At 43.2% G+C, this 23,545-nt stretch overlaps 1 protein-coding gene across 7 annotated transcripts in view; it reads right to left on the reverse strand.

Annotated features, from left to right (window-relative positions):
* AJAP1 (adherens junctions associated protein 1) overlaps positions 1-23,545 on the reverse strand; it is a 542,737-nt gene that overhangs the window by 292,568 nt on the left and 226,624 nt on the right. For all 7 annotated transcript variants that reach the window (XM_073561799.1, XM_073561796.1, XM_073561794.1 and 4 more), the window contains exon 2: positions 4,517-5,232. In XM_073561799.1, the coding sequence (XP_073417900.1) occupies positions 4,517-5,232 (716 nt within the window). The remainder of the gene's footprint in view (positions 1-4,516; positions 5,233-23,545) is intronic.

The raw sequence follows: 23,545 nt of genomic DNA on the forward strand, positions 1-23,545 counted from the left end.
CAACCCCATTAATAATGCTTTATTGTACATGCATCTTATTTTTGCCAAGTTTGAAAAAAAGATGTCTGATTGTGAGAGCTGGGTATTGGAGATTTTGCATCACAATGCCAAGGATGTTTCAATGCATTCCTGAGCTCTACTTACTACTGATCCTTATACATGACGTACTGCATGGTATGATGTAGCCTTCTTTTCTGCTCGCTATCTCAAACTGAACATGGACAAAACAGAATTCATCATCTTTCCCCCATCTCACTCTACCCCACCACCAGACCTATCCATCAATGTCAATGGCTGCTCATTTTCCCCAGTCCGGCACGCTCGGTGTCTCTGCGGATCCGCACATTCCTCAACCATGAAACCACAAAAATACTAGTGCACGCCCTTATCATCTCTCGCCTCGACTACTGCAACTTCCTACTCTCTTGCCTCCCCTCCAGCACTCTGGCACCACTCCAGTCTATCCTACACTCTGCTGCCTGACTAATCCACCTGTCTCCCCGCTATTCCCCAGCCTCCCCCCCTATGCTAGGCCCTTCACTGGCTTCCTATTGTCCAGAGGCTCCAGTTTAAAACCCTAACCATGACATACAAAGCCATCCACAACCTGTCTCCATACATCTGTAACATGGTCTCCCGGTACCTACCCACGCACAACCTTCGATCCTCTCAAGATCTCCTTCTCTACTCCCCCCTCATCTCTTCTTCCAACAACCGCATACAAGACTTCTCCCGTGCTTCCCCCATACTCTGGAACTCTCTGCCGCAACACATCAGACTCTCACCAACAACGGAAACCTTCAAGAAGAACCTGAAGACCCACCTGTTCCGACAAGCCTACAGCCTGCAATGATCCTCAGTCTACTGAACCACCGCACAACCAGCTCTACCCTCTTCTAGTGTATCCTCACCCATCCCTGTAGACTGTGGGCCCTCGCGGGCAGGGTCCTCTCTCCTTCTGTACTTGTGTGTCCCTTGTCTTGCACATGTTTATTGTACTTGTCTATATTTCCCCTTTTCCCTGTAAAGCGCCATGGAATAAATGGCGCTATATAAATGTATAATAATAATAATAATAATAATATAGCTGGCCACATATTCTTGCATCCAATGGAATTCTATCAGGTCAAAAATATTAATATCTGTTCAATCACATATATTTCTAAATATAGTCTCAGATTTGTGAAGAACTTTCAGAACAATAGGATCTTGACACACGTTTCGCATCTAAAAAGCTTCATAAGAAGGTACTTCATATTACATAGTAGGATTTTATCAGGAAATGGATATTACTTTCTGTATTATGCTGTTGTTGATTACTGCTGCATTCTTTTCTAATATATCAGACCCTATGCTCTGAAACTGATGCTAAAATATTATGCTGATACAAAACTGTTACAGCTATTAATATGATATCTCTTGAACCTTATTTTATCATGTCTTATCAGGTTTACAATATTGCCTCTTTCTATATGTTACTCCTTTCACAGGCATTGGTTTAGGCAAACGACCGAATAGTTTTCTCTCCATTTTTATATAATGAACATAGAATATACAGTGGGGAAAAAAAGTATTTAGTCAGTCAGCAATAGTGCAAGTTCCACCACTTAAAAAGATGAGAGGCGTCTGTAATTTACATCATAGGTAGACCTCAACTATGGGAGACAAACTGAGAAAAAAAAATCCAGAAAATCACATTGTCTGTTTTTTTTTCTTTTTATTTGCATATTATGGTGGAAAATAAGTATTTGGTCAGAAACAAAATTTCATCTCAATACTTTGTGATATATCCTTTGTTGGCAATGACAGAGGTCAAACGTTTTCTGTAAGTCTTCACAAGGTTGCCACACACTGTTGTTGGTATGTTGGCCCATTCCTCCATGCAGATCTCCTCTAGAGCAGTGATGTTTTTGGCTTTTCGCTTGGCAACACAGACTTTCAACTCCCTCCAAAGGTTTTCTATAGGGTTGAGATCTGGAGACTGGCTAGGCCACTCCAGGACCTTGAAATGCTTCTTACGAAGCCACTCCTTCGTTGCCCTGGCAGTGTGCTTTGGATCATTGTCATGTTGAAAGACCCAGCCACGTTTCATCTTCAATGCCCTTGCTGATGGAAGGAGGTTTGCACTCAAAATCTCACGATACATGGCCCCATTCATTCTTTCATGTACCCGGATCAGTCATCCTGGCCCCTTTGCAGAGAAACAGCCCCAAAGCATGATGTTTCCACCACCATGCTTTACAGTAGGTATGGTGTTTGATGGATGCAACTCAGTATTCTTTTTCCTCCAAACACGACAAGTTGTGCTTCTACCAAACAGTTCCAGTTTGGTTTCATCAGACCATAGGACATTCTCCCAAATTTCCTCTGGATCATCCAAATGCTCTCTAGCAAACTTCAGACGGGCCCGGACATGTACAGGCTTAAGCAGTGGGACACGTCTGGCACTGCAGGATCTGAGTCCATGGTGGCGTAGTGTGTTACTTATGGTAGGCCTTGTTACATTGGTCCCAGCTCTCTGCAGTTCATTCACTAGGTCCCCCCGCATGGTTCTGGGATTTTTGCTCACCGTTCTTGTGATCATTCTGACCCCACGGGGTGGGATTTTGCGTGGAGCACCAGATCGAGGGAGATTATCAGTGGTCTTGTATGTCTTCCATTTTCTAATTATTGCTCCCACAGTTGATTTCTTCACTCCAAGCTGGTTGGCTATTGCAGATTCAGTCTTCCCAGCCTGGTGCAGGGCTACAATTTTGTTTCTGGTGTCCTTTGACAGCTCTTTGGTCTTCACCATAGTGGAGTTTGGAGTCAGACTGTTTGAGGGTGTGCACAGGTGTCTTTTTATACTGATAATAAGTTTAAACAGGTGCCATTACTACAGGTAATGAGTGGAGGAAAGAGGAGACTCTTAAAGAAGAAGTTACAGGTCTGTGAGAGCCAGAAATCTTGATTGCTTGTTTCTGACCAAATACTTATTTTCCACCATAATATGCAAATAAAATGAAAAAAAAACAGACAATGTGATTTTCTGGATTTTTTGTTTGTCTCCCATAGTTGAGGTCTACCTATGATGTAAATTACAGACGCCTCTCATCTTTTTAAGTGGTGGAACTTGCACTATTGCTGACTGACTAAATACTTTTTTTCCCCACTGTATATAACGTTTGGTATTTAATAATATGGATATTTTTTAAGCTACGGAATTGGTTTGTCGAGTGTTGCATCACATTTTCATAGTATGTTTTCTATTCTAATTAAACATGTAGCACCGGCCGCTAGAGAATGTCAAAAACTGCAATACGCATTGTGGACATTAGTGCTTCTTCAACTGCTCAATGGATCCCCGGCTTCTCATCAATAACAATAATGGTAATTCAATAAAGAGCTGTCCAACTCCAATATACTTTGCTGTAAATAGATTGATAATGAACCCTAAAGCTTATCACACATAGACAGGTGTCTACCTGTTCTAGATGAGTGCACAGATAAAGACAGAAGGTTTCTTCAAAACTAAATAAAAAGGAAATAATTAATTTTGATAGAAAAAAATTGCAATGCAATTAATTTAGGCAGATAGCTACAAGGGGTTTTCCCAATATTTCTAGTGGATAGAATTTAATCTGCTGATAGCTAGGGATCTGACTTAGAAGAGAGCTCCGGAATCCCAAGAATGGGGTTTCAGTACTGAGAGAACAATTCCCTGTCTTGAATCGATGGAGGTGCATATGCTCAACGTCTTCCTCACTCATTGCATATGGAACTGCTGGAGAAAGCTGAGCCCATTGCTTGACTACTTACAACAGTCACATTGACGTTGAATAGAGCGGAGATCAAACATATGTATGTCCGCTCCATTCAAGATGGGATCTGTAAAGTCATGTTCTTTGGGGTTCAGGAGCCTTGTTCTGGGGATCTCAAAGATTGGACCTCACCGATCAGCAAGTATCATGTATAAGAGATAACTTGTGATTTTGGGGAAAACCTTTTTGAAAGGGTGGTCTCATATTGGGAGTCCAGTGTGAGGAAGCACTGATTAACACCACTTCTGCTCTGGTAGTCCAGCCCTGGCTATATTTTATATGGTAAGTCATTAATTCGAATGGAAAGCATGTAATATTTTTTTACTGCAAAGACAGTTCTGTTTTGGTTGGGATCATGTGCAGAACCTTATATTCACATCCTAATAAACAACAAGTACAAACAGCCAGTGCTTAAATAATATCCAAATAACACAGTTACATAGTTGACTAAACCCAGTCTTAGTGGATGTAAAGAACTTAGGATAAGTGTGGGTACCAACATTGCAAGCTTTGGTGACACAAGTCATTACACCTGAGGTGATGAGTTCTGTGCATCCAAAATAAGTATTATTTTCTAATATGAAGCGTTAGACATCTAGCACGAGAAACTGAACCTACTGTGAAACTAACTTCACCCAAGATCCTGTAGCTATGGGTTGTGTGTCCCATTTACATTTTCATTCTTGCATAGTCTACACAGCTTACATTTAACGTACCTGAGGTTTCATTAGGTATCTTCGGTCTTGCAGCTTTCCCGTTCCCTGGAAATGGTTCTGTTGTGCTAATCCTCCCTGGGGGCTTTTTACCTCGATGTACCCCTGGGTTTTGAGAAGTCTTCTCTTTACTCTGTGTTGTTGTGGAAGTAGTAGTGGATGTGGTAGTTCCTGACAATGGCGTCCTTCCTTGTGTCGTAGAGGTTCTTGTAATGTCATAAATCCCTGGGATTGTGCTAGTTTCCACCAAGTCATCATCCCCTGTTGGACCCCATATAATAATTTCTGATATCGTAGTCGGCTGACTTTTAATGTCCAAAAACGGTGTAATATTCCAACTTCTTCTTTGGACTTGTCTTTTATCCCTTTTCAAGTGAGTACTTTTAAGTGAGTCTCTTACTCCTTGTGTTGAGGGAACTGTTTTTGCTCTGGAAGAGTCCTGTAATGGCACCATTCTAGAAAACTTTTGGCCCACACTGTCTTTGAGATATATCTGTTCATAATTTGTAAACGGACTCAGAAAATAATTCTGACTTCTTGGCTTCTGCCTCCCCTTTGGGTTCCATAATGCTGTGTGATGTATCCTATGTTCTAGTGATGGTCTTTGCAGGTATTTGTATGCAGTATTTGGAGGTCCTGATTCGCAAATAATGAAATCCATGGCTAGTTGAAAAATGGCTATCAATATCCAAGCATGTCTTCCTGTCGAAGGGCCTGATCTGTAGATAGACATATAAAACATATTAGGAAGACAATTAAAAACTTTCATTTTGGGCTTCTCTACTGCTATATCTTTAATAATTGAACATATCCCAATAGAACACAACATCATCTAAATATTTCATGCTACTTAATGAAAACTATGTAACATCATGTTGTGACACATTACACAAGAGAGGGAAAGACCATTTAATAAAAATAATTGAGATAATGAATTCATACTCCAGTTATGGTTGAATTAAGAAACAAAACGCACATAAATACAACTTCATGCATGGTGGATGTCAAGGACTAGACTTTCGAGCCTGTTCATATCACATTTTCCATTCAGTTTACCATATTAATGCTCTCAGCAAATATATTAAATGACGTCTGTGGTGTATGCCATACAATGCCATCCATTACACATAGTCTTCCTCTTTAAAATGTAACTATCTTTTCAAGAAAACTTGCAACAGAATATCTGGACCTGACTCTAGCTACACTCGTCTCCCACCTTTCTTCCTTCTCCATAAAATTTTATGAGCAGCAACAATCATCTCCGCGCTCTGTAATGGGACAGTTTGTGCTCACTGTATTATACCTACCTTTATGTTTTACTGCGTTCTGACATATACCTGCCAGAGAGAGGCCAAAAAGAGACTATTAGCTCCATACTCTAAGAAGACGTTAACATTGACGCCAATGACTGGCTACTGTGGTTATGTAAATGTACGTGAGATAATTATCGCTGCAACAAACTAAACAGAGACTGGAAGAGATAACAGTGGCACTGTAGGACAAATTACAGAATTAATAGGAGAGTATTGCTTTTTTGCTCTATTTTATAGCATTCCTTTTCACTAGAAAAAATGAAATCCTGGACATTCCCTTTAAGGAGAATCTGTCAGAAGAATCAACCCTCCTATATGGGAATGCAGGTAATAGAAAGCTGAATAAAATAATACACTGATATCAGCGATCCAATGTTTTATTCCAGAGAAATCCACATTTTTCTTCATATGTAAATGAGCTGTTAAGATCTATGGGCAGGGAATAGATCTCCCCTAGGAGTCTGCCTCTGGGAGCATGTGCTTTTTTTATCTGTATGACATTGATCAATCATGAGTAAGCAATAACTTGCAGGATAAATAAGAACTTGCCCCACAATAGCTGAAAGCAGGTTTCTCAGTGTGATGCAAAGCAATGATAGACAGTCTGCTCTCCTTACTGATGTCAATGCTAAGAACAGAGATGAGGGCGATTATAGAGACCTTTCAGCTTTCATCATGAAAGCCTGTGTGGGGGAAGGGGCAGTACAGTAGTGCTGACAGCAATTTGAGTGGAGGTCTAATAGTAGTGTTTGTAGTGAGACAAATCTTAGCTCTGCTGTACTGCTTCTCAGTCATACCGACTGCCACTGAATGAAAACAAAAAGGTGTATGTTATCGCAATCATCTCTGCTGTACTCCATACACTATGCAATCAAACACAGCTTTGTAGGAAGATTAGTAAGGAGAGCAGACTTTTTGCCATAACATGTCTAACATAGGAGAAAGCATGCTCTATGTTATTATGGGGGCGTGTTCTTCTTTCCCCTGCATGTTGCTGTCTGCTTATGATTGGTCAATGTCATACAGGGTGAAGAAGTATTTGACACTTGGGAAGAGCTATGTCCTGCACATAGATCTTAAAAGGTCATATACATAGTTAGAAAATGTGGATTTCTCAAGAATAAGACATCAGATCACAAATATATCACTTTATTCAACTTTCTATGATCTACATGCTCATATAGATGGCTTTGTAGGGTTGATCCTTCTGACAGATTCGCTTTATGTCCATGCTGATGATTTGGAACTTTGTATTAGAATTGAAGCTGTGACCTCCAATGTTCCCAGATTGTTAAACAGTGCTGTTCTCTATCCGCATGTTTTCTGCAGGTGTCTGAACCAAGGAATAACAATCTTCTCTGATTAATGTGTTTTTGCTGCATTTTTTCATGCATTTTTCCATTTATTTGATACATTTTGTGGCAGATTTGAAGCAGTTTTTTGATACTTTTTTTTATACAAAAAAGCTATTATTCTGCACTCCAAACCGCAACTGTGTTTTTTTACATACGGTTTTACATGCGTATTTTACATGGACTTTTACATGGAACTCCATAGAAACCTGTAGAGAAAACTCACTATAAAAAATTCACAGTTTACCTGTGACTTTAGATGCAAAGTGGGCGTAATGTTCATAAAATCCCATTCACTTTGCTTGGAAAGTTAAATGCAGTGGATTTTCTGCACACAAAAAAAGGAACGAAGAAAACACAGTATTTACGCTCTGTAGGATCATAGCCTTAAACCTATAAATAATATGACATGACCAGCTAAACACTCACTTTTAAATTAATTTTTACACAGCAAATGTTGTTGGCCGGTCTCTGCTTGAAGGTTCTTGATGATTATTGATGGGAGATGTTTGGTTCCCAAAATTAGCATTGGTATACAGAACTCATTCAGTTGTAGTCAGGTAGATGGGATAACTTCATCTAAGAAAGATGTCATCATGGAAATAAATGTATTTGGTCCACTTTATTGAAACCCTGAGCTTCAATTTCTTTTAATAGGGAAGATTACTTGCAGAAGGAAAAATATAGCATAACTTGACCCCCATCAATGTAACACCTGTTATATGGGGTCATGGGAGACTCCAAAACACAATTCAGCACATGTATGAGTTAAATTCCTAATTAATTGGTTAAAATGGGACAAAAACAGATCACGGACTGCAAAACATATTCAGCAAAAGTTGAAAACTACGTGTTTCGAACAGAATTCTTCTTAATCATGGCTGGATTTTTCACTTCGTCATATAAAGTTTAGTACTCACTACTGACATACGTTTGCTTTAATAAGACCAATTGACTATTGTTGTCCAACCCCTTTAAAAATAAATAATTCCTGATCATGTAACCAAGTATTTCATTATGTTACTGGTAACCATTTATTTTACTTTGTGTCCCAATGGTTAGTTTCACCGTTCAAGAACAAAGCTTTTTACAATGGCAGAATCCACCGCAATTAGCAAAACACTGAAAGAATGGAACTCAATGCATGAATAATTTGTTCCAAAAGGCAAGATTCAATAGTAATAATGAATGTACATTAGCGCAAGTAATGGTCTATATCTAAATAATGCCTAAGAGAAAGAAGAAAACCTGATACAGAAGCAAAGAAATAGCTATTCTCTACGCATTGTCGTAAAACAATATTGTGTTAGCAGCTTTCTTCTGCGCCTCCCTCTTCGTCTTTGATCTACTCGTCATGCTGAGGCATGTTATAGTTTTATATTTCAAAGCCCCAGATTCCATTTATTGTCTCTGTTCTCCCATCATCTACATTCAAAAGGCGAGATATTCGCAAATACAATTTTAACACTTTGTCTACAAAAGGAAAAGCAAAATGCAATACAAATTCTACTTTTAGTAAACCAAAAAATGGCAAAAAGAGTATTCCAGACTTCATGGATAAGTTCATGTTCCGCCAAGGAGGTTTTATTTCTTGGTATGCTATTTCAGAGCTCATCAAAGATACTCAAGAAACTTTTTGGGAACTTTGCATTAACATGTCCAGATGGGAAAAAGATTACCAAATATTTTAGATAAATTTATGTTAAGAAAAGCCCTGTTCAATCCTACATTGAGGCACATCATTAAATTCATCGTCGAAGGGAATCTGTCAGCAGGTTCTTGCTACCTCATGTGACACCACAGGTCCAGTGGCTGAACAACCAGCAATTAGCTGGTTTTAGATGAAGCCATTGGTAACCGTACACTCCAGATGAAGCAAAAGAAAATAAATGGATAACTTTAATATTAGAGGTTGTGGAGAGAGAAAGAGGAGAGAGATAGAGGGTCTTGGTGTTTAGCACTGTTGTTTTGCACCACTGGGAATCTGGGTCAAATCCCACCAAGGACAACATCTGCAAGGAGTTTGTATGTTCTCCCGTGTTTGCGTGGGTTTCCTCCGGGTACTCCGGTTTCCTCCCACACTCCAAAGACATACTGATAGGGAATGTAGATTGTGAGCCCCAATAGCGACAGTGATGCCTGTAAAGTGCCATGGATTATGATGCCATTACATTAGTAAGTCAAATAAATGAAAATAAATGAATAGAAAGTTTAGACCAGTCTTTTCCAGAGGAACACTTAATAATTCAAATGATTTATACCCACAGGAACAAGCAATGGTAGCCAAACATCTACATGTCTCAATGTTTAGAACTTGTTCCAAGAAATTCATGTTCCTGGCTCAGACCCTAGTTTGAAGTGTTGGACAAATGCACAGACTCACGCCTATCATTTGTATGTTGGCTGTAGTTCCCATATTTTTCAGCTCTGTGCTAGCAGTTTCAGTCTAGAAATGTTATATTTCTTTTTAAAGGGAACCTGTCACATGAATAAATGTTACTAACATGCAGGTTAAGAGCTTTCTGAACCTGCCCGGCGCCCACACTGAGAGCCCCGCTTCCCGGAGGAAATTAACTTTTTTCCTCCCAGCAGAGATCAAAGTTCAGTCATAGGGGTGGTGGTGGTGGCGGTGGAACAGTCACCACTCTGTATATATGCCCCTGGTATTAACTAACAGCCGGGCCTAATGCTCGTCCTGCTGTCAGTCACTTCAGGATGCACGGTTACAAATGCCGCTTTCTTTCACAGGGCGATGACTGAAGCCATGGCGGTGTAAGGAGATAGACCGGACTGCGGGTACCTTCATGCTGGGTCTGAAACTAAGAAGGCTGTGTTCTCTGCTCCCAGGGGACAGCTTTGAGGAGGCGAACCGTCCCCTGCAGCCTGAAGAAGCCTGAGTGGGAGGGACCTTTCTGCAGACCCGGAGAGGCGGGGAGAGACAGGTAGAAAGCACGCTCAGCAGCCGAGATATAAAAAGGAAAAGCGCGTGAAGGACGGTCTTTTGGAATGAACGCAGAGGAGTGCGCAGAGCGGTGAGCAGCGCGGTTGGCTTCCCCTTCCCCCGGTACCGGCATTGCGGCAGGGTCCGACGATCTAGAGCGGGAGCGTTGCCAGGAGAAAAGCCAGGTGCAGGACAGAGCAGAGCCCTGCACACAGGACAGAGCAGAGCCATTCACACAGGGGAGAGCAGAACCAGCCATGTAGCAGACACAGAGAGAGAAGTGCCCTGTCGAGGGAGCCCCAGCATTGTGCAGGCCAGCGCCGCCATTCCCCATCACCAGCAGCGAGGACCAGAGGGGGAGAGGATCGTGCAGGGTGTGTCGGTGACTACCAGAAAGCAAGATGCAGAATGTACCGTGTCCATGAGTACTACACACATGCCCTTTAAGAGTGACCAGGGACAGGACAGACACTTGCACCCTGACTGGGCCAGTAAACACCTGCCGAGTCACGTTGAGCTCGTACAAGACCGTGACCTGTGCTACCGTCTGCCACTGTGGGCTCGCTTGACTAAGACTGTGAGGAGAGTTGTACAGGAGTCACGTTGGGCTTAGGCAGTACCGTGGCCCGTAACCTTGTAGGCATCTGCAGTATATGGGCTAGGGGCAGTGGAAGGTACCGGAGACCAACCACTGTTACCAGAATATGGGGTATTGTCATTTACTAGACCCCACTAGAGAGGACACCACACCAGCCTTTGCCGGCGCCTTTGAGTTTGCAGCAGGAGCTGCAGTTTAAGGACTTCCTGACATATGTGTTATTGGACCACCGTTATTTTAAATAGCTGTTCTTCACCTTAAGAATATCCTTTGATTTAATGTGCTCTTTGTCTCCTCTGTATAGCCCTTTACCTCCCTGCATGGAGTATTCCCCTGTAAATAAACCTGTTAACCCTTGCTCTGCCTGCATCCCGTCACTGCATCCCGCGTTCCTTCTAGAACCTTACTGCAGCACCACCTCTGTGACTGAATGCTGAACGCTGCCAGGAGGAATAAAGTTAATTTCCTCTCGGTAATGAGGCTCTAAGTGTCGGCACCAGGTAGGTTCAGAACATTATTCACCTGCAGATTAACACAATATCTGCAGGTTAATACCATTTTTTCATGTGACAGGTTCCCTATAACTTTAAGTCTGAGTGATTTTGCTTTTCTCTTTTTGTTTATTACATTGTATCTTGTGCATCTTGTGTGTCACAATATTATTAATCCTCCTTTATGTCTGTTATACTATAGAAACAGAAAACAATACTTGAAGCCACAAATTCTAATAAATACAATTTTGCATTTTGGGGCTGTAATAGCTCCTTCATCTCATTATGATGTTACAACTTGGTCAAGAGTGAGGAAGCTTATTTATTCACTTTCTTCAAGAAAACTTTTCATGGAGAATTTTTTTTTATCTTACTGTTTAGCACAGCTCATAAAGGCTTTCACTCATGAGCCTTAATCATGTACTTTAATTAATTTTATAATATACCTGTATAGGGCTCTGTTTTTCTCACTTAAAGGGGTTTTCCTGAATGAATCCATAAACACTGGACCCAAGGAGGGTGACCAACAGTTCTTATTCCTTGGCTAATGTGGGTCAAAATTGATTTAAGGATACTCAAAAGACTCCTCTAAGAAATGATTAAATACTTTTTGCTTGTTGCTACCACTAGGTGGAGCTAACACTCACTTGAGGAGTCCCAGATGTTTCTGCTATTTTTGATTCCCACCAACAAGTATAATGTGAACAAGGGTTACCTATAACCGACTAACAGAAAAAACCCTATTAAAATATAATTTTTATTAAGTACAAATATAATAATATAAAATTGCACAGATGTCCCCTATTATAAAGCCTAGAAAAAAATGGGCTATTGTATTGCTGGAAAGAGATAATGTATAACAGTCAAACCAAATCTAACCAGCTGAATCTGCCAATCCAATCACGTGGTCAGAAAAACCTAAACCATAGCAGTTAAAAACTGCACAATACTATTATAGCCCAAAAACCTCAAAAAACGGAAAAAAAAGGGGAAATGGACATAAAGAAGATGTATAAAAATTGATAATACGTGCTACCAACTGATAACAATTTCACTCAGCCGATGTGAAGAAAAGAGTGTCCTGGCCCTATACAAAATGACTATCTGAACACCTACCTAGGTGCGGAGGTTGGCACCCTAAGAAATACGAGAATGGCGCCCCCGCTCGTGCTATGGCTATTAGTGATTCCAGTAATTTATTTTTATATATAGGAAATTTACAGGAAGCACATTTTAATTTCCCCTGCAGCACTTCTACAGGAGAAATAAAGCATTATACAGATACCATTCATATAAATAAGCATTTATTAAGGACATACAGTAGCTGGTGAGTCGCTATGTGATCGCTGGTGAGCTGTCACACAGACAGCTTCACCAGCGATCAGCACAGCGACGCCGAGCGCGCGGCGTCGCTGTGTTCGTTAGTTACCAGCGCGCTGATGCAGGGAGCTGGTAACTAACGTACACATTGGGTATCCAAGGGACGTGCGTCCCTTAGATACGCGATGTGTACGTTAGTTACCAGCTCCCTGCATCAGCGCGCTGGTAACTAACGTACACATCAGGTATCCAAGGGACGCACGTCCCTTGGATACCCGATGTGTACGTTAGTTACCAGCAGATCGCTGGTCTCCCGCCTGTCACACGCAGCGATGCATGCTGGTCAGCGGGAGACCAGTGACAAAATGAATGTCCAGCGGTTTCCTACAGCAATCAGCAATACCGGCAGGGGGGCCAGTCGCTGATCGCTGTCACACACAGCAATCTCGCTGGTGAGATCGCTGTTGAGTCACAAAACTTGTGACTCAGTAGCGATCTCGCTAGCGAGATCGCTATGTGTGACGGGACCCTAAGACCTCCCAAGAAGAAGTTCGCAAATATTTATACAAAAGCTTTGGACTTGCCGTTTAATAATTGAATTCAAGTTTTTAATTCAGTCCCATTACCACAAGTGTATAACATCTGGCCCTTTGGCATGCCATTTCAGACAGAATTGCTCATTCTAAGAACCTTACTGATACCAGCATAGTCCTATAAAAGGAGCCAACAAGGTAACTATTCAGATCATGACATATCTTCCCTCCTACATATTCCCCCATCACCTGTGAGCGATGTTATTGCAAATTGGAAGGAACCGCAGAAACTCAGCCCTGAACTAGAGACCATGTAAAGTTGCAAAGTGGGGTCACTGAGTGCTGAGGAGTAACAGAGGTCAGAAAAAACTCACCAACCCCCTGCAGACTCCATAACTGCAGAGATTGCAGCCTTTTCTTGAACGAACATCAACACATAGCTTTTTGCCATTAGCATGGCATGGATTTCCATAGCCGAGCAGCTTCATGCAGACTTACATCACTAAGCACAATGCTAAGAGTTGGATGGAGTGGTAGAAAACCGCCACCACTGGACTCTGGATGAGAGGAAATATGTTCTGTGAAGTGACAGATCACACTTCTCTATCTAGTGTATGAAAGAGGAGCCTTGGTTTGGCAAATACCTTAAAAACATTATCTGCTTCATTGCATTATTCCAGCTGTGATGTTTGGTGGTTGCTTTTCAGGGATCGGCCTTGGCCCCTTAGTGAAGGGAAATCCTAATCCTACAGCCCAAGATTTTTGCAAAATTGTAGCTTCCAACTTTCTGGAAACAGTTTTGGGAAGCTTCTTTTCTGTTCCCCAGGACAGTGCCCAGTGCACAAGGTCCATAAATACGTCATTGGGGGAGATTGGTGTGACTGGCCATAAGGAGCCCAGATCTCAACCTCATTTAGTTTTGGGGTGTACTAGAACAGAAATTGTAAGCCCGACCTCTCCCCAACATCGGTGTCTGACTCTGACCTCACAAATGCTCTTCTGTATAAATGGGCAAAAATTCTGATAGAAAACTCCAAAATCATGTAGAAAACCTTCCCAGAAGAGTGAGAGCTGTTATAGCTTTGAACTGTGAGCTGTGGAGACTACATTGACGCTTATAGATGTAGAAAGGGAGGTCATAAAATCTCATGTAAATGTGATGTGGAAGGGACACGCATTTTTGTTCATATTTTCTTTCTTTACATGGGGCTTTAAGTTGGTCTTCTAACAAGACAATCCTTAATACGTAGCCAGACTGCAGCTCTTACATTGAACTGTATGAGAAGTTGATGTGTAGCTGCAGTAGATGAGTCTCCGCACATCTGGAAGTTCAGATCAGGACCTGCTCGGCTGCCAGAGATTATTGTGTCCTATGCTTTACTAACAATTTATAATTGTCCAGGACAGAGCTGTAGAATAATTTTTGCTTCGCAGTTACATTATGCTTCTTATACATTGGGATTCAGAATGATGATGGTCCCGAGCACATTAAACACTGCGGTGGAATCGCTGAGCGGCAGCTGATTTCATCTAATTAAACAGCAGTCGATTTTCTGTTGAAAGTGTCATTTCCTTTGCCGCTCACTGGTGGCTACTGAGAAATGACTTGTCATGTGTGCACATGCTGATTCAGAGCCTCCATTGCATAGCTGGGAAGGAGGCATCTTAAATGTTTCTATGTCTCTATTATACAGTATAATGTTCATCTAAACATCACAAGCAACAAAATCATTCTATCCAATGTAAGAAGGTTGCATTGTGTATATGAAGATGATGTCATGTCTGTAAATGGCCTCCTACTGTATAACACCGGGAAAGTTCTCATACAAAGACTAATAAAAATCGTTATCACTCAAATGTACACACATCTTCCATATTTACACTGCCCCCACCACATAGCCTGTCACATTTTCCGATAACAGAAAGAATTGAAACTACGGTAGCAGTGCCACCTACAGTGCCTTCTACCAATGTGGTCTGGAACTGCCATAGCAGTGACCTTTACTAATGTGACCTGGAACTGACACAGCAGTGCCATATACAGTACTCTGTACTAATGTGACTTGGAATATCTACTGAAGTGCCACCTGCAGTGCTCTGCACTAATTTGACCTGGAACTGCCACAGCAGCGCCCCCTACAGTGCTCTGTACCAATATGAGCTGGAACTGCCACAGCAGGGCCACCTACAGTGCTCTGTACCAATATGAGCTGGAACTGCCACAGCAGGGCCACCTACAGTGCTCTGTACCAATGTGACCTGGAATATCCATAGCAATGCCACCTACAGTCTCTGTACTAATGTGACCTGGAACTGCCACAGCAATGCCACCTACAATGCTCTTTACTAATGTGAAAATAAAGGTATTTTGGGGGCGCTAGTACTAAAGGAGAAATATCCGCTGCAAGACAAAACAACACACCACTATGTTGTAAATTGAAATATAAATAATATTAAAATATGTCTGCGCTGAATAATTCACATAATTCCAAAAACCACCCTAGTAATAGGGCTATCGAACAGTGCACTGCGACAGTGAATTGCAAGTGAATAGATAAATGCATAAGAAATAAATTCAAGAATATTCCATAAGCATGTGTGTTCTAAAAATACCGCAATCCCAAAAATCACCCCAATAGAGGCTTTTGAAACAACACCATGCAAGAATAGATTGCATAAATTGCAACTAAATAGATATACAGAATAGGAATGTGCAATTGGCATATATGTTCTAGGAACACTGTGGAGGAGATATATAAATATGTATACCTTAGATGCAGTCGGTGGAGCATTCGGAACCACGCGGTAGGGCCCGGGGTGTAGCAATTACCGGCCGGTGACAGTCTCTCGGTTACTCACTGCTCCCTCGGTGCGCCGGCATTTGTTCACAGCGCGGTGCCGCCGGCTGCAGGGAAGCTCCAGGACCTTCGTGACATCACAAGTCACGTGGTTGAATCCAGCGAGTAGTACGGACAAAATCCTTCCTACCGGTTTCGGAAGTACACGGCTTCCTTCATCAGGGATGGTCCGTCATAGGAATAGTCCTCTTTTAAACCAACGTAGAGCTATAAAGGAACAAGAGGGCCAGCTCCCCCTCTCCATCCACGTTCTCTCCGGTGACCGTGAGTCAAACACTGAGCATCGTCCTCATCGGAGACTCCTTGTTTGCGCAGAACACCCGGCGGTGACTCTGCAACCCTGCTGCCAATGATGTCATCGGCCTGCGGCCATAGAGACGTGACACTGTTCGATAGCCCTATTACTAGGGTGGTTTTTGGAGCTATGTGAATTATTCAGCGCAGACATATTTTAATATTCTTTACTAATGTGACCTGGAACTACCATGGCAGTGCCACCTATGTGACTTGGAATATCCATAGCAGTAGCACCTAGATTGCTTTGTACCAATGTTACTTGGAATATCCATAGCAGTGCCACCAACAGTGCCCTGTACCAATGTGACCTGGAATATCCATAGCAGTGCCACCTACAGTGCACTTGTACCAATGTGACCTAGAATATCCATAGCAGTGCCACTACAGTGTTCTGTACCAATGTGACTTGGAATATTCATAGCAATGCACCTACAGTGCCCTGTACCAATGTGACCTGGAATATCCATAGCAATGCCAACTACAGTGCCCTGTATCAATGTGACCTGGAATATCCATATCAGTGCCACCTACAGTGTTCTGTACCAATGTGACTTGGAATATTCATAACAAAGCCACATACAGTGCCCTGTACCAATGTGACCTGGAATATCCATATCAGTGCCACCTACAGTGTTTTGTACCAATGTGACTTGGAATATTCATAACAAAGCCACCTACAGTGCCCTGTACCAATGTGACCTGGAATATCCATAGCAATGCCACCTACAGTGCACTGTATCAATGTGACCTGGAATATCCATATCAGTGCCACCTACAGTGCCCTGTATCAATGTGACCTGGAATATCCATAGCAATGCCAATTACAGTGCCCTGTATCAATCTGACCTGGAATATCCATAGCAGTGCCACCTACAGTGCCCTGTACCAATGTGACCTGGAATATCCATAGCAGTGACACCTACAGTGCCCTGTATCAATCTGACCTGGAATATCCATAGCAATACCAATTACAGTGCCCTGTACCAATGTGACCTGGAATATCCATATCAGTGCCACCTACAGTGCCCTGTATCAATGTGACCTGGAATATCCATATCAGTGCCACCTACAGTGTTTTGTACCAATGTGACTTGGAATATTCATAACAAAGCCACCTACAGTGCCCTGTATCAATGTGACCTGGAATATACATAGCAATGCCACCTACAGTGCCCTGTACCAATGTGACCTGGAATATCCATATCAGTGCCACCTACAGTGCCCTGTATCAATGTGACCTGGAATATCCATATCAGTGCCACCTACAGTGCCCTGTATCAATGTGACCTGGAATATCCATAGCAGTGCCACCTACAGTGCCCTGTATCAATGTGACCTGGAATATCCATAGCAGTGCCACCTACAGTGCCCTGTATCAATGTGACCTGGAATATCCGTAGCAATACCAATTACAGTGCCCTGTACCAATGTGACCTGGAATATCCATATCAGTGCCACCTACAGTGCCCTGTATCAATGTGACCTGGAATATCCATATCAGTGCCACCTACATTGCCCTGTATCAATGTGACCTGGAATATCCATAGCAATACCAATTACAGTGCCCTGTATCAATGTGACATGGAATATCCGTAGCAATACCAATTACAGTGCCCTGTACCAATGTGACCTGGAATATCCATATCAGTGCCACCTACAGTGCCCTGTATCAATGTGACCTGGAATATCCATAGCAATACCAATTACAGTGCCCTGTACCAATGTGACCTGGAATATCCATAGCAATACCAATTACAGTGCCCTGTACCAATGTGACCTGGAATATCCATATCAGTGCCACCTACAGTGCCCTGTACCAATGTGACCTGGAATATCCATATCAGTGCCACCTACAGTGTTTTGTACCAATGTGACTTGGAATATTCATAACAAAGCCACCTACAGTGCCCTGTACCAATGTGACCTGGAATATCCATATCAGTGCCACCTACAGTGCCCTGTATCAATGTGACCTGGAATATCCATATCAGTGCCACCTACAGTGCCCTGTATCAATGTGACCTGGAATATCCATAGCAATACCAATTACAGTGCCCTGTACCAATGTGACCTGGAATATCCATATCAGTGCCATCTACAGTGCCCTGTACCAATGTGACCTGGAATATCCATATCAGTGCCACCTACAGTGCCCTGTACCAATGTGACCTGGAATATCCATATCAGTGCCACCTACAGTGTTTTGTACCAATGTGACTTGGAATATTCATAACAAAGCCACCTACAGTGCCCTGTACCAATGTGACCTGGAATATCCATATCAGTGCCACCTACAGTGCCCTGTATCAATGTGACCTGGAATATCCATATCAGTGCCACCTACAGTGCCCTGTATCAATGTGACCTGGAATATCCATAGCAATACCAATTACAGTGCCCTGTATCAATGTGACCTGGAATATCTGTAGCAATACCAATTACAGTGCCCTGTACCAATGTGACCTGGAATATCCATATCAGTGCCATCTACAGTGCCCTGTACCAATGTGACCTGGAATATCCATAGCAATACCAATTACAGTGCCCTGTACCAATGTGACCTGGAATATCCATATCAGTGCCACCTACAGTGTTTTGTACCAATGTGACTTGGAATATTCATAACAAAGCCACCTACAGTGCCCTGTACCAATGTGACCTGGAATATCCATATCAGTGCCAACTACAGTGCCCTGTATCAATGTGACCTGGAATATCCATATCAGTGCCACCTACAGTGCCCTGTACCAATGTGACCTGGAATATCCATAGCAGTGCCACCTACAGTGCCCTGTACCAATGTAACCTGGAATATCCATAGCAGTGCCACCTACAGTGCCCTGTACCAATGTGACCTAGAATATCCATAGCAGTGCCACCTACAGTGCCCTGTATCAATGTGACCTGGAATATCCATATCAGTGCCACCTACAGTGCACTGTATCAATGTGACCTGGAATATCCATAGCAATACCAATTACAGTGCCCTGTATCAATGTGACCTGGAATATCCATATCAGTGCCACCTACAGTGCCCTGTACCAATGTGACCTGGAATATCCATAGCAGTGCCACCTACAATGCCCTGTACCAATGTAACCTGGAATATCCATAGCAGTGCCACCTACAATGCCCTGTACCAATGTGACCTAGAATATCCATAGCAGTGCCACCTACAGTGTTCTGTACCAATGTGACCTGGAATATCCATATCAGTGCCACCTACAGTGCCCTGTACCAATGTGACCAGGAATATCCATAGCAGTGCCACCTACAGTGCCCTGTACCAATGTGACCTGGAATATCCATAGCAATACCACCTACAGTGCCCTGTACCAATGTGACCTGGAAAATCCATATTAGTGCCACCTACAGTGCCCTGTACCAATGTGACCTGGAATATCCATAGCAGTGCCACCTACAGTGCCCTGTACCAATGTGACCTGGAATATCCATATCAGTGCCACCTACAGTGCCCTGTACCAATGTGACCTGGAATATCCATAGCAGTGCCACCTACAGTGCCCTGTACCAATGTGACCTGGAATATCCATATCAGTGCCACCTACAGTGCCCTGTACCAATGTGACCTGGAATATCCATATCAGTGCCACCTACAATGCCCTGTACCAATGTGACCTGGAATATCCATAGCAATACCAATTACAGTGCCCTGTACCAAAGTGACCTGGAATATCCATAGCAATACCAATTACAGTGCCCTGTACCAATGTGACCTGGAATATCCATAGCAATACCAATTACAGTGCCCTGTACCAAAGTGACCTGGAATATCCATAGCAGTGCCACCTACAGTGCCCTGTACCAATGTGACCTGGAATATCCATAGCAATACCAATTACAGTGCCCTGTACCTATGTGACCTGGAATATCCATATCAGTGCCACCTACAGTGCCCTGTACCAATGTGACCTGGAATATTCATAGCAGTGCCACCTACAGTGCCCTGTACCAATGTGACCTGGAATATCCATATCAGTGCCACCTACAGTGCCCTGTACCAATGTGACCTGGAATATCCATATCAGTGCCACCTACAGTGCCCTGTACCAATGTGACCTGGAATATCCATAGCAATACCAATTACAGTGCCCTGTACCAATGTGACCTGGAATATCCATATCAGTGCCACCTACAGTGCCCTGTACCAATGTGACCTGGAATATCCATATCAGTGCCACCTACAGTGCCCTGTACCAATGTGACCTGGATTATCCATAGCAATACCAATTACAGTGCCCTGTACCAATGTGACCTGGAATATCCATAGCAGTGCCACCTACAGTGCCCTGTACCAATGTGACCTGGAATATCTATAGCAATACCAATTACAGTGCCCTGTACCAATGTGACCTGGAATATCCATATCAGTGCCACCTACAGTGTTTTGTACCAATGTGACTTGGAATATTCATAACAAAGCCACCTACAGTGCCCTGTACCAATGTGACCTGGAATATCCATATCAGTGCCACCTACAGTGCCCTGTATCAATGTGACCTGGAATATCCATATCAGTGCCACCTACAGTGCCCTGTATCAATGTGACCTGGAATATCCATAGCAATACCAATTACAGTGCCCTGTATCAATGTGACCTGGAATATCTGTAGCAATACCAATTACAGTGCCCTGTACCAATGTGACCTGGAATATCCATATCAGTGCCATCTACAGTGCCCTGTACCAATGTGACCTGGAATATCCATAGCAATACCAATTACAGTGCCCTGTACCAATGTGACCTGGAATATCCATATCAGTGCCACCTACAGTGTTTTGTACCAATGTGACTTGGAATATTCATAACAAAGCCACCTACAGTGCCCTGTACCAATGTGACCTGGAATATCCATATCAGTGCCAACTACAGTGCCCTGTATCAATGTGACCTGGAATATCCATATCAGTGCCACCTACAGTGCCCTGTACCAATGTGACCTGGAATATCCATAGCAGTGCCACCTACAGTGCCCTGTACCAATGTAACCTGGAATATCCATAGCAGTGCCACCTACAGTGCCCTGTACCAATGTGACCTAGAATATCCATAGCAGTGCCACCTACAGTGCCCTGTATCAATGTGACCTGGAATATCCATATCAGTGCCACCTACAGTGCCCTGTATCAATGTGACCTGGAATATCCATAGCAATACCAATTACAGTGCCCTGTATCAATGTGACCTGGAATATCCATATCAGTGCCACCTACAGTGCCCTGTACCAATGTGACCTGGAATATCCATAGCAGTGCCACCTACAATGCCCTGTACCAATGTAACCTGGAATATCCATAGCAGTGCCACCTACAATGCCCTGTACCAATGTGACCTAGAATATCCATAGCAGTGCCACCTACAGTGTTCTGTACCAATGTGACCTGGAATATCCATATCAGTGCCACCTACAGTGCCCTGTACCAATGTGACCAGGAATATCCATAGCAGTGCCACCTACAGTGCCCTGTACCAATGTGACCTGGAATATCCATAGCAATACCACCTACAGTGCCCTGTACCAATGTGACCTGGAATATCCATAGCAGTGCCACCTACAGTGCCCTGTACCAATGTGACCTGGAATATCCATAGCAGTGCCACCTACAGTGCCCTGTACCAATGTGACCTGGAATATCCATATCAGTGCCACCTACAGTGCCCTGTACCAATGTGACCTGGAATATCCATAGCAGTGCCACCTACAGTGCCCTGTACCAATGTGACCTGGAATATCCATATCAGTGCCACCTACAGTGCCCTGTACCAATGTGACCTGGAATATCCATATCAGTGCCACCTACAATGCCCTGTACCAATGTGACCTGGAATATCCATAGCAATACCAATTACAGTGCCCTGTACCAAAGTGACCTGGAATATCCATAGCAGTGCCACCTACAGTGCCCTGTACCAATGTGACCTGGAATATCCATAGCAATACCAATTACAGTGCCCTGTACCTATGTGACCTGGAATATCCATATCAGTGCCACCTACAGTGCCCTGTACCAATGTGACCTGGAATATTCATAGCAGTGCCACCTACAGTGCCCTGTACCAATGTGACCTGGAATATCCATAGCAATACCACCTACAGTGCCCTGTACCAATGTGACCTGGAATATCCATAGCAGTGCCACCTACAGTGCCCTGTACCAATGTGACCTGGAATATCCATAGCAGTGCCACCTACAGTGCCCTGTACCAATGTGACCTGGAATATCCATATCAGTGCCACCTACAGTGCCCTGTAGCAATGTGACCTGGAATATCCATATCAGTGCCACCTACAGTGCCCTGTACCAATGTGACCTGGAATATTCATAGCAGTGCCACCTACAGTGCCCTGTACCAATGTGACCTGGAATATCCATAGCAATACCACCTACAGTGCCCTGTACCAATGTGACCTGGAATATCCATAGCAGTGCCACCTACAGTGCCCTGTACCAATGTGACCTGGAATATCCATAGCAGTGCCACCTACAGTGCCCTGTACCAATGTGACCTGGAATATCCATATCAGTGCCACCTACAGTGCCCTGTAGCAATGTGACCTGGAATATCCATATCAGTGCCACCTACAGTGCCCTGTACCAATGTGACCTGGAATATCCATATCAGTGCCACCTACAGTGCCCTGTACCAATGTGACCTGGAATATCCATATCAGTGCCACCTACAGTGCCCTGTACCAATGTGACCTGGAATATCCATATCAGTGCCACCTACAATGCCCTGTACCAATGTGACCTGGAATATCCATAGCAATACCAATTACAGTGCCCTGTACCAAAGTGACCTGGAATATCCATAGCAGTGCCACCTACAGTGCCCTGTACCAATGTGACCTGGAATATCCATAGCAATACCAATTACAGTGCCCTGTACCTATGTGACCTGGAATATCCATATCAGTGCCACCTACAGTGCCCTGTACCAATGTGACCTGGAATATTCATAGCAGTGCCACCTACAGTGCCCTGTACCAATGTGACCTGGAATATCCATAGCAATACCACCTACAGTGCCCTGTACCAATGTGACCTGGAATATCCATAGCAGTGCCACCTACAGTGCCCTGTACCAATGTGACCTGGAATATCCATAGCAGTGCCACCTACAGTGCCCTGTACCAATGTGACCTGGAATATCCATATCAGTGCCACCTACAGTGCCCTGTAGCAATGTGACCTGGAATATCCATAGCAGTGCCACCTACAGTGCCCTGTACCAATGTGACCTGGAATATCCATATCAGTGCCACCTACAGTGCCCTGTACCAATGTGACCTGGAATATCCATAT

Source organism: Dendrobates tinctorius, unplaced genomic scaffold (assembly GCF_039654945.1).
Source record: "Dendrobates tinctorius isolate UK_male_01 unplaced genomic scaffold, ASM3965494v1 ptg000326l, whole genome shotgun sequence".
Classification (NCBI taxonomy): Eukaryota; Metazoa; Chordata; class Amphibia; order Anura; family Dendrobatidae; genus Dendrobates; species Dendrobates tinctorius.